Below are 13179 nucleotides of genomic sequence, written 5' to 3'. Positions count from 1 at the left end.
TTCACCTTGGTGCACTCGGTTGACAGTGTGTCTAAGGCATTCAGCCTGACCAGGTTGCCTCCAAACACGTCTCCGACGATTGTCTGGTTGAAGGCATATGCGACACTCATCGGTGAGGAGAACATGATGCCAATCCCGAGCGGTCCATTCGGCATGTTGTTGGGCCCATCTGTACCGCAGTGCATGGTATCGTGGTTGCAAAGATGGACCTCGCGTATCATGCAGCCTATTGTGCAATGTTTGAGTCATAATACGACGTCCTGTGGCCACACGAAAAGCATAATTCAACATGGTGGTGTTGCTGTCAGGGTTCCTTTGAGTCGTAATCGGTAGGTAGCAGTCATCCACTGCAGTAATAGCCCTTGGGCTGCCTGAGCGTAGCATGTCATCGAAGTTCCTGTCTCTCTGTATCTCCTCCATGTCCGAACAACATTGCTTTTGTTCACTCTGAGACGTCTGGACACTTCCCTTGTTGAGAGCCCTTCCTGGCACAAAGTAACAATGTGGACATGATCAAACGTGGTATTGACAATCAAGGAATGGTTGAACTACAGATAACACCAGCTGTGTACCTCCTTCCTGGTGGAGTGACTGGAACTGATCTGCTGTCGAATCCTCTCCGTCTAATAAGTGCTGCTCATGCATGGTTGTTTACATCTTTGGGTGGGTTGAGTGACATCTCTCAGCAGTCAAAGGGACTGTGTCTGTTATACATTATCCACAGCCAACATCTATCTTCAGGAGTTCTGGGAACTGGGGTGATACCTTTTTTGATGTGTGTAATTGAGAGTGGGTAATAACAGATAATAATAAATGTAGTAGAACCAACATTTCATTGGCGGTCACCTATGGTGTTGGTTTACACAACTCTTCCCTGCCTTATACACTTTCTTCAAGAGGCCTACTTTTTTCTGAGATGATTTCTGAAATAAGTGAAGGTATTTCAAATCTGTCTTGCTACTCCAAGGAAATGCGTATTTTTGTCACAAATGTTTTTTTGTTTTATTGAATTAAAATAACATCAGTGGTCTTAAGGAAACACACATACCATTTGGCTTGGTTTCTCCATGTAAAAACAGTTTATTACAGAAGATGTTAATGTTAGTACTTAAGATTTTTCCGCACGCATTTAGAAATACAGAAGTCCCCATATTTTTTTGTCAACTTAAATCTTTATTCACCCTTGAGATTTCAAAATTTGTCAGGGAAAAATGCTAAAACTTGTCTGGAAAACAGGGAAATATTAGGGAATTTCACTTGGGAAAACTTGTGGTAACCCTATTTCTTCGCACCCTCAACACCTTCTCTCCCAACTGCTTCATGTTGTTCTTCTCAGTCGAGTGTGCCACCTTCCTAGACATTCACCTCTCCCTCTCTGATGGCTACATCTCCTCTTCCGTCCACATTAAACCCACCAACAGTACCTGCATTTCAACAGCTTTCATACCTTTCACACCAAAAAATCCATCCCATACAGCCTGGCTAGCTGGGGTATGGCATATCTGCAGTGAGAACAACTCCCTTGCTCAGTATGCTGAGGGTCTCACCAAGGCCTTCACAAACAGGCACTATCCCCCAGATCTAGTACACAAACATACCTCCCATGCCATTTCCCCTCACAACCCCAATTCTCTCACCACTCCCATGAACCGGCCACAAAGTAGTACCCCGTTCGTCACACACTACCACCCCGGACTGGAACAACTGGAACTGCGCTGCTCCCAATCACTACCCTTGCCACTAGGATCGTATGAATCACTGTGGAAGACCCGCGTGCAAGACATGCCCAATACACCCACCCAGGACTTCCTATTCCAGTCCTGTCACAGGTTTATCCTACCCCATTAAAGGTGGAGCCACCTGTGAAAGCAGCCATGTCATTTACCAGCTCCACTGCAACCACCACACAGGTTTTATTGGTATGACTACCAACCAGCTGTCCAGTAGGATGAGGAGCCTCCACCAAACTGACCAAGAGCAAAGTAGACCACACTGTGGCACAACATTCAGCTGAGCATAACATGCTCGATTTCAGTAGCTGCTTCACTACCCAATCCATCTGGATCCTCCTCTCCACTATCAGCTTTTCTCAGCTGCACAGATGGGAGTTATCCTCCACTCCCGTAATTATCCCGACCTCACACTGTCCAGCCAACAGTTTCCACACCCTCATTCTGTCATCTCCTCCCCATTCTCATCTCCCACCCTGTTTACTTGTAGCCCTGTGCCAATGCATCCGCCTGTCTTTGCCCGCTCCTCTCCTTTTCGTTCCTTTTTTTCCCCCTCTTCCTGCCCCACAACCTCCTGATGCTGTGCCTATTTGCTTTCTAGTCCCTGTACACTCCATTAGACAGCATTCCTCTGATCTCCCACCTGTACACTACTATCACTGTCCCTTCCCTGCTCCCCCAGATTGCTGCTGCCATCCCACATGATAACTGCATTTTGGCCTGAGCTGCCGGTCGTGTGTGCATGGTGTGATGGCTGGAGTGTATGAATGTTGTGTGTTTCTCTGTTTCTCTTTTGCTGCTAAAGTGTGTGGTCAAAAGCTTTGTGTAAGTGCCTTTTAATTGTGCCTGTTTGCAACTTAGTTTTGTTCTTTACAGTAAGTGACATTTTAATTTCCACATGTGGTGGTAATATTTGTTGATTGTGTACCATGTCTATATTTCCAGAACACAAACATTGCTTAATGTAATGAACATCTGCTTCCATGACAGACTGGAAATGCTCTAGAGGTACCATCTCACAACTTTTTGTAGCACATTTTGAACAGAGGACCATGGAATGTTCAGCTGCTGTGACAGCTGGTGCACTTCTTGAAGATCGCACATTCAGCATTCTCAGCCATGTCAACAGTAACTTCTTCAATAGTCTGTGGCACAGTTGTCAGCCAGCCTTACCAGGAGCATTTCCCAAATCGCTAGTTGATTCTGACTTCCAAATCATGTTCTTCAACTCCGATCCGGAAAGAGGGCATTTCCATATTCATTTAATGTGTCTATATTTGCCTAGTGCAGCAGCACTGTTGCTGTTGTTTTTGGTGAAACAGTATTATGACTAAAGCCCTGCCCACCTTATCCAGACCCATGCTGACTGTCTGCAGTTGTAATGCACACTGATACTTGTGTTTCAGCCCCATGTCATCGTACCAGTACCAGTGCCTAATGGCAATTCATTGCATGATCACCACTAACAATGCAAATACTGCAGACACAGTGTGAACATCATTTCGATAAAGTTGGGTGCTTACGGTAAATAGTTTTCCATCTACCCTGCCTCAAGTAGTGAAAGTTTAATTACAACCATACTGTAGTACAGAAGATAACTGAAGGAAGTACACCCACTATGAGACGAACTAAATGACACTTTTATTCAAAGACAGCATAATTGTGTTTGTAGCTTGTCATCAATGGAAAGGTGAAGTACTCGCACAGGTATGGAGAGCTTCGAAAACTAAAACGATTCGAGTGATCTCTACAATACATACTGCCACCTTGGCAGACATTCAAAGAAAATGAATAAAAACCAATTACACAATAAAAAAACCTGAAAGTGTATTAGACTACAACAAATACATGAAAGGAGTGGATCGGGCAGACCAATATTTGAGCTATTACCCTATATACAGAAAAACTACAAAATGGTCAAAATAGGTTTGCATGTACTTCTTTAATTGCTCATTATTTAATGCGTTCCGTACATGTCAATATTTCAGTACAGACTACAAGAGTCTCCGATTTCATGATTTTTTATTGAAAGTAACTGATTCGTGAATAAAAGACCATGTACCTCCTTCTGAGCAAAACTTGGGGGTTGTCACTGCATCGCATACGTCTCATCATGATCCGGTTGACAGACTTTCCAGTCACATAAAGCAACACCAGCTAATACTTATGTCTGCGGAAAAAAAGAAGGAAGGAACTGCCACGTATGTTCCAAAAAAAAAAAAAAAAAAGGAGAACAACAAACTTAATATTCAAGTCTTGTGAAGTTGTGTTACACCTTGGAGACTGTTTTGCTGTATATCATACGAAAGAGAAATACTAAGTACCAAAGACAATGCAAATAAAGAAGTATATGAAACAAACAAATTTTGTATTTATTTACGTATGTGTATCTTCAGAATTTTATGAAAGTAGGGGAACAGGGTTGTGAACTTAATGAGGACTAATGATGAGATTAGTGAAACTTAACGATTTATAATCTCTCGATAATGTCAAGAACGGCCGACGACAAGCCAAGTAATCAGAGTTAGAGCTGCCGACGTCAAGCGAATTCATTTGTACAAGACATGTGGACGGCAAAGTCTTTAAGCGTTTTTGATCACCATAGACAGCAATGCATGTTCTACAATATGCTACCATGCTGGCCACAAGGCTGGTAAGGAGTTCTTGTGATAAAGCATTCCATTCTTCCACCAGCATGGTTGACAGTTGTTGGATGGTCTTTGTTGCATGTGGGTGTGCTGCTGTGTGTCTCCTGAAAGCTTCCCATTTGTGATCAATGGGATTTAAGTTGGAGAAATGGACAGGTCAGTCCATTCACTGAATATCCTCTCGTTCCAAGAGCTGCTCTACCTGCAATTTTTGATGCTGTCTCATATTGTCATCTATAAAAAAAATTCTGGATTGAATGCTACCATGAAAAGATGCACTTGAGGAAGGAGCACAGTGTTACAATAATATTGATTGGTGAGTGTGCCTTGTTCAAAGGTATGGAGATCAGTGCTTCCATGCAACATTATGCCTCCCAACACCATAACACCTGTGTATGTCAACATGTGACCACATCTAAGAGTGCAGATGGAGCAACTCTTGGAATGGTAGGATATTTCATTCTGTGGATTATTCTGGTATGGAAATCTTGGCCACAACAAGATCCTTCTGGGATTCAGTTTTTATGGACTCTGTGAAAAAATGTTTGGTGGAAGATATTATCAATTTTAGTGGTGGCTTTCAACTTGATAAGTCACGAGACCTCATGATTTATTTAATACCTTCAGAAAGAACAAATAGTTATGCACGGTGATATGTATAGTGACAGTTAATTTTGTTATTTTGATACCTGAGTTTTAACTCCATATGCCCAAAATGTCACAGGGGATATGCATGCAATGTCACCGTTACTTGTGCATCTGCGTGCCTCAGATGAAGCAATATTTGACAGAGGCCACTAAACTCGACAGAGGGCACTCATACAGTGCTAACGTATGCACGTGTGCCTGCATGTAAGTGTTGGTTTTAACTCTGTTACTTGTACCAGCAATTTTCAGTGTAAAACATTCATCTTTGGCTGAAATATTGTGGCAAGATGTTGACACCTGTCATCTGAAATAGAAAAACCTCATGGAAAATTGTCAGAGAATGTTTTATTGAGATGATAATACTAACTGGGGAAGAGAAATGGGTAGAGACCTCCAAGTTAAGTTAACCAAAAATGTTGAAATGTGATTTACTGTTTGCAGCACATTTGGTGTATTACATAATATGACGTACAAGTGAATTATACATATTAGTACATGCATTCTGGACAGCTAATTTGTTCCAATGTTCTTAAATATTTTTGAACAGCGTTTCATTATAAGATTTGCTTGAAATATAAAGAATAGTTCATTTTAACCACTTTTTTATTTTTTATTTTATATATTTATTCATTTTTTAGTATGTCAGCAAATTGTATCTTCCTTCTGTGTTTTTGTAATGAGGATTATGCAGATGAATGCTTTAAACTCCCATTTTCATCTGTTTACAATGGCTCCCCACCCACTCCCTCCCTACCACTTCCAGCATGACACTCTTCATTTCTGACCAGTAATTTTCACATTGATAATTTTAAAGTAAATAGTTACCACCTTGAGACTAAAATTTGCATGTGTAAGTTATCTCATTAAACTATTCTTTATGTATATCTAGGGTGTGATAATTATTCATGAAGTTTATCCCGATGGAGCAGCAGCGAAAGATGGACGACTCAAGCCTGGTGACCAAATTTTGGAGGTTAATAGTGAAGACTTTCGGAATATAACACATAGTAAGGCTTTAGCTGCTCTTAGGCAAACACCTGCTAAGGTAATAATCTATTATCATGGTTCATCTGTACAGAAAAATGTCTTCCCTGCAAAAATCTCTGAACAATTATTATTTTCAGGTTAAAATGGTAGTATTTAGAGATGAAGCATCAACTAAAGAAGATGATATATTTGATGTGATGGAGGTTGAACTTACAAAAAAGCCTGGTAAGGGACTGGGACTTAGTATTGTTGGAAGGAAAAATGGACATGGTGTCTTTATCTCAGACGTTGTAAGTATTATTCAAACTAAATGATTAATGGAAAATCTCATATAAAGATGTGAAACAAATACTAACAAAGAGATAGAGGGGCTGGCAAGTACTTACCTCAGCTCAGTACAGCCGACAGATACACAAAAAACAGAACCAAAATTTACGTTCCTAGCTTTCGGAACAAATGTTCCTTCATCAGGGAGGAGAGAGGGGAAAGAAAGGGAAGAAGGGAAAGTAGATTCAGTTACTCACAACCCAGGTTATGAAGCAACAGGGAAAGGAAAACAGGGAGGGTAGCAAGGATGGAGGCATGGTTGTCAGAGGGAAGCCAAAGATATTCTACTGTAAGTACTGTGCCAGCTTCAAACCAAAGAGGATGCATACAGAAGTAAAGAGGTATATAGTATAAAGATAAACACAACTATGTAGGATGAAAAGATGCGTGAATGGCTAAAGAGGAAAGGGAAAGAGGAGAAGACTGAAGAGTAAATGGAAGTGAGGTGGTTTAACTTAGGTTCAGTCCAGGGGGATGGCGGGATGAAAGGATGTGTTGGAGTGCAAGTTCCCATCTCCGCAGTTCAGAGGGACTGGTGTTGGGTGGGAGTAGCCAAATGGCACATACGGTGTACCAGGTTCGTAGGTCCCTAGAATTATGCTGGAGGGCATGCTCCGCTACTGGGTATTGGACATCTCCTAGGTGGACAGTTCGTCTGTGTCCGTTCATGCGCTCAGCCAGTTTAGTTGTTGTCATACCGATGTAAAAGTCTGTGCAGTGCAGGCATGTCAGTTGATAAATGACATGTGTAGTTTCACATGCGGCGCTGCCTTGAATTGTGTATGTTTTACCAGTAGCGGGGCTGGAGTAGGTGGTTGTGGGGGGGGGGGGGGGGGGGTGCATGGGGCAGGTTTTGCAGCGGGGTCGGTTACAGGGGTAGGAACCGCTGGGTAGAGAAGGTAGTCTGGGAATATTGTAGGGTTTAACAAGGATGTTACGGAGGTTAGGGGGGCGACGAAAGGCAACTCTGGGTGGTGTGGGGAGAATTTTGTCAAGGGATGATCTCATTTCAGGGGTTGACTTGTGAAAGTTATATCCCTGGCGGAGTAATTTGTTGATGTTTTCGAGGTCAGGATAATATTGGGTGACAAGGGGGATGCTTCTGTGTGGTCTGGGGATAGGAACATTGTTGTTGGACGGGGAGGAATGTATTGCTCGGGAGATCTGTTTGTGGACAAGGTCTGCAGGATAGTTGCGGGAGAGGAAAGCACTGGTTACGTTATTGGTGTAATTGTTGAGGGGTTCGTCACTGGAGCAGATACGTTTGCGACGAATACCTAGGCTGTAGGGAAGGGAGCATTTGATGTGGAATGGATGCCAGCTATCAAAGTGAAGGTACTGTTGTTTGTTTGTGGGTTTGATATGGACAGAGGCGTGGATGTGAGCTTCAACAAGATGAAGGTCAACATCCAGGAAGGTGGCTTGGGTTTTGGAGAAGGACCAGATGAAATTCAGATTCAAAAAGGAGTTGAGGTTATGGAGGAAATTAAGGAGTGTTTCTTCACCATGAGTCCAGACCACAAAGATGTCATCTATAAACCTTTACCAGGCCAGGGGAAGCAGCTGTTGGGTCTTCAGGAAAGCCTCCTTGCGGCCCATGAAGAGGTTGGCATAGGACGGAGCCATCCTGGTTCACATGGCCGTTCCCCTGATTTGTTTGTAGGTCTGGCCTTCAAAAGTGAAGGCCAACTTCATCCTCACCCATAATTACTTCACTTTTGAAGGCCAGACCTACAAACAAATCAGGGGAACGGCCATGGGAAGCAGGATGGCTCCGTCCTATGCCAACCTCTTCATGGGCCACATGGAGGAGGCTTTCCTGAAGACCCAACAGCTGCTTCCCCTGGTCTGGTATAGGTTTATAGATGACATCTTTGTGGTCTGCACTCATGGTGAAGAAACACTCCTTAATTTCCTCCATAACCTCAACTCCTTTTCGAATCTGAATTTCACCTGGTTCTTCTCCAAAACCCAAGCCACCTTCCTGGATGTTGACCTTCATCTTGTCGAAGCTCACATCCACGCCTCTGTCCATATCAAACCCACAAACAAACAACAGTACCTTCACTTTGATAGCTGCCATCCATTCCACATCAAACGCTCCCTTCCCTACAGCCTAGGTATTCGTGGCAAACGTATCTGCTCCAGTGACGAACCCCTCAACAATTACACCAATAACCTAACCAGTGCTTTCCTCTCCTGCAACTATCCTGCAGACCTTGTCCACAAACAGATCTCCCGAGCAATACATTCCTTCCCGTCCAACAACAATGTTCCTATCCCCAGACCACACAGAAGAATCCCCCTTGTCACCCAATATTATCCTGGCCTCGAAAACATCAACAAATTACTCCACCAGGGATATGACTTTCTCAAGTCAACCTCTGAAATGAGATCATCCCTTGACAAAATTCTCCCCACACCACCCAGAGTTGCCTTTCGTCGCCCCCCTAACCTCCGTAACATCCTTGTTAAACCCTACAATATTCCCAGACTACCTTCTCTACCCAGCGGTTACTACCCCTATAACCGACCCCGCTGCAAAACCTGCCCCATGCATCCCCCCACAACCACCTACTCCAGCCCCGCTACTGGTAAAACATACACAATTCAAGGCAGCGCCGCATGTGAAACTACACATGTCATTTATCAACTGACATGCCTGCACTGCACAGACTTTTACATCGGTATGACAACAACTAAACTGGCTGAGTGCATGAACGGACACAGACGAACTGTCCGCCTAGGAGATGTCCAATACCCAGTAGCGGAGCATGCCCTCCAGCATAATTCTAGGGACCTAGGAACCTGCTACACTGTATGTGCCATTTGGCTACTCCCATCCAACACCAGTCCCTCTGAACTGCGGAGATGGGAACTTGCACTCCAACACATCCTTTCATCCCGCCATCCCCCTGGACTGAACCTACGTTAAACCACCTCACTCCCATTTACTCTTCAGAATTCTCCTCTTTCCCTTTCCTCTTTAGCCATTCACACATCTTTTCATCCTACATAGCTGTGTTTATCTTTATACTATATACCTCTTTACTTCTGTATGCATCCTGTTTGGTTTGAAGCTGGCACAGTACTTACAGTAGAATATCTTTGGCTTCCCTCTGACAACCATGCCTCCATCCTTGCTACCCTCCCTGTTTTCCTTTCCCTGTTGCTTCATAACCTGGGTTGTGAGTAACTGAATCTACTTTCCCTTCTTCCCTTTCTTTCCCCTCTCTCCTCCCTGATGAAGGAACATTTGTTCCGAAAGCTAGGAACGTAAATTTTGGTTCTGTTTTTTGTGTATCTATCGGCTGTACTGAGCTGAGGTAAGTATTATTCAAACTGTCATTTTGCTACTGATGTACCTAATAAGAAATTAAAAGAATAACAAAAATTTCCACAAAAACAGCCTACATCAGGATGATGACTGTAGAAAAAAGTAGAACATACAACTTGAGTTTGAAAAGGTAAATTTATTGTTAATCAATGGACAATCCAGGATAGAATAATGACAGTATCGTGAAAAAGGATAGATTGTTATTCACCACGTAGTGGAAATGTCGAGTCACAGACAGGTACAACAAAAAGACTGCTAAACAAGTGAGGTTTCAGCCAAAAGACCTTCGTGTAGAGTAAACAACACTCAAACTCCTGCAAACACAATACGCGCCGATTTGACCACTGTCTCTGGCCGCTGAGGCCAGGCTATGAGTAACTGCACATGATGGGAGAAGTAATCTGAGTGGTGGGGGTAAGAAGAAAGCTGTGCGGGGAAGAGGAAGGATAGCAGTGCAGGAGTGGGGGATGATAAATATACCAAGGGTCTCGCTGAAGCCTTCACAGACTGAAATTACCCTCCCAACATTGTACCGAAACAGATCTCCCATGTCTTATCTCTCCAGTCACCCACACCTCCTGAAGACTCACCATCCAGCAGCAAAGGAACCTTCCTCTTTTGTCTCAGTACCACCCAGGACTGGAGCAACTGAATCACATTGTCTGCCAGGGTTTCAGCTACATCTCATTGTGCCCTGAAATGTGTATCCTACCCACTATCCTTCTCACACCTCCCCCAGTGGTATTCCACTGCCCACCAGATGTACATAACATCCTCGTCCATCCCTACTCTGCACCTGCTCCCAACCCATAGCCTCATGACTCATATTTTTGTAATAGAACTGAGCAAAGTGGCGCAGTGGCTAGCACACTGGACTCACATTCGGGAGGACTACTGTTCAAACCCGCGTCTGGCCATCCTGAGTTAAGTTTTCCATGATTTCCCTAAATCACTTCAGGCAAATGCCAAGACGGTTCCATTGATAGTGCATGGCTGATTTCCTTCTTTAATCTGATCTTTTGCTACATCTCTAATGACCTTGTTATCGATGGGATGTTAAACACTAATCTCTTCTCCTCTCCTCTTGTAGATGCGAGACCTGTCCCATACATCCTCCCACCACCACCTACTCCAGTCAAGTCACAAGCATCACCTATCCCATCAAAGACAGGGCTATTTCTGAAAGCAGTCATGTGATCTACAAGCTAAGCTGCAGCCACTGTGCTGGGTTCTACATGGGCGTGACAGCCAACAAAATGTCTGTCCACATGAATGGCCACCAACAAAGTGTTGCCAAGAAACAGCTGGACCCTCCGGTTGCTGATCACGCTACCCAACAAAATGTTATTCACTTCAATGACTGCTTCACAGTGTGCGCCATTGGGATCCTTCCTACCAACACCAGCTTTTCTGAAATGTGCAGGTGGGAACTCTCCCTGCAATATATCCTACGTTCCTATAACCTCTTGGCCTAAACCTTCATTAGTCACTGCCCTTCACACACCTATCCTCTTCCCTGCTCCCACTCCAGCACTACACAGCCTTCTATTCCACCAATGTACCCCACAGTCTTTCCACTTATCTCATTTTCTGCTCCCCATGCCCCCTGTCTAATCACCCACCTAGCTGCCCTACCCTGCTCCCACCACATCCTTCTATGCTCCCAAAAGCAGCACTTTACCATTCCCCACTCCTACCCTGCTACCCTCCCCTTCCTCACCCGAACCTCCTCCTTTCCTCTTTACTCTCAACACACAACTGCCCAGATTGCTTCTCCCATCATGCACAGTTTCTCACAATCTGGCCTCAGTGGCCAGAGATAGTGGTTATGTTTGTGGGACTTGTTCTTGCTTGAATATTTGTGTGTGTGCTGTCTACTATAGATGAAGGCCTTTTGGCCCAAAGCTCTCTTGTTTAGCAGTCTTTTGTTGTGTCTGTCTGTAACTCAACATCTCCACTATATGGTGAGTATCAGTTTGTAATTTCTTATTTAATGGTTTTGGACCTAAACAAGTATAAATAAAGACAACAAAGAAACAAAATTTGAAATGGGAGGGCAAGGTATGTTGTATTTTGATTGGAATAGTAGTTCATTTTTTATTTATTAATAGGTATAGTTTTATTTGAGTTTGGTGTAAGATAATCATTTTCTTGGTAACATCTACTTTTCATATTTAGGTAGTGGTCTAAGGCTCATTTTCGTACAAAAAAAATTGTCTCTTGGTTTTAGAGAAGTTATTCCAAAGTTATTGAGATAGGTGGTCAGATTTACTAATATTTAAAAAAGAAAAACTTAGAGCACTGTTCTAGCCCAGCCAACCAAAATAGCAACTGTTCAAAAATCATTTTTAAAGCAATAAATGTTGGTGAATTCAATCACCTGTCACCATAGCCTTTGCAGAAGTCTAGAGCAGCAGGAGAAGAATTTCTAGACAGAAAAATGCGCTGTATATCATGGCTTGAATACCAAGAAACAGAGAACACCAATCAAGTAAACAATGGCCATAAAAACTTGCATTATGTGGTCAGAATAATCTTTTCCTTCTTTTTATGGGCAGATAATTATATCAGGGTGACAACTTTTGGAAAAACAAATATGTGAATTCACTTGTTGGAATGTTTGTTTCTTGGTCATAGCTACCTCCAGAGCGCTACTGACCCCAGGAATCTTTGTTGTTGTTCATGGGTTCTTATGCATGGCCATTTCCTCTGCATGACAGTGAATGCAACTGAGTGTAATGTGTATGTGATAATTTTTCATGTAGCTTTGAATTCATCATTTGCACAAATCAGTGATGGGTTTTTTTGTTTTATAAGAACTATAAATATGAATTTATATTTGAACTTGATTGTTCTACACATCTACATGGAATATTAAGGCGTTGGTTCTTTTTACTAATTTCAATGCAAAGTTTTACTTTGCTGACTTTCTCACAGTGTTGTGCTTCTAATCAACAATGACCATTGTGTCAATGACATCTGATTTGATAAATCATGCATTGTTGACATCAAAGCCCTACTGCACAGTGACACGGAATGGTGATGGATACAGTTATAAAGAATTTTCAGGGGTAGCGAGAGCTTATAATGAACAGAATTGTTGATAAAACTATATATCACAGCTGAATATACAATAATCACTACTAAGCAATATGGAAACTCAAAAACATTCATTTAAGTCCAAGAAAACTGGAAAAAACAGAAATTGATTTAAGAAAATTTGGAATTTCAGTATGGAGAAACCTGGAAATCTCAGGAAAATCTTTTAATGAAACAGTGTGGCCACCCTGTGTATGTAAATTTGTGTATTAATAATATTAGGAAAAGGATAGATTGCTACTCACCATAAAGATGACGTGTAGAGCTGCAAACAGGCACAGAGAAAAGGCTGTTACACATTTAGCTTTTGGCCAAAGCCTTTTTTAGAAAAGAAAACATATGTTAAAACAAGAAAGCACACCTCAAGCATACATAACTGCCATCTCTGGCATCTTGGACCAGA

General features: G+C 42.6%; 1 protein-coding gene across 7 annotated transcripts in view; it reads left to right on the top strand.

Moving 5' to 3' along the window:
• The window catches only part of LOC124613056 (multiple PDZ domain protein-like), a 1056684-nt gene that overhangs the window by 969656 nt on the left and 73849 nt on the right, over window positions 1-13179 (top strand). For all 7 annotated transcript variants that reach the window (XR_006979603.1, XM_047141637.1, XM_047141635.1 and 4 more), the window contains 2 exons: window positions 5916-6071; window positions 6151-6303. Coding sequence is in view for 6 of the 7 variants with exons in the window: in XM_047141637.1 (XP_046997593.1) it covers window positions 5916-6071; window positions 6151-6303 (309 nt within the window). In the remaining variant the exon portion in view is untranslated. The remainder of the gene's footprint in view (window positions 1-5915; window positions 6072-6150; window positions 6304-13179) is intronic.

The sequence above is a fragment of the Schistocerca americana genome, chromosome 4 (assembly GCF_021461395.2).
Source record: "Schistocerca americana isolate TAMUIC-IGC-003095 chromosome 4, iqSchAmer2.1, whole genome shotgun sequence".
Lineage (NCBI taxonomy): Eukaryota > Metazoa > Arthropoda > Insecta > Orthoptera > Acrididae > Schistocerca > Schistocerca americana.
Note: the sequence above shows the minus strand (reverse complement) of the source record. Positions and strands in the feature narration are given on the sequence as shown.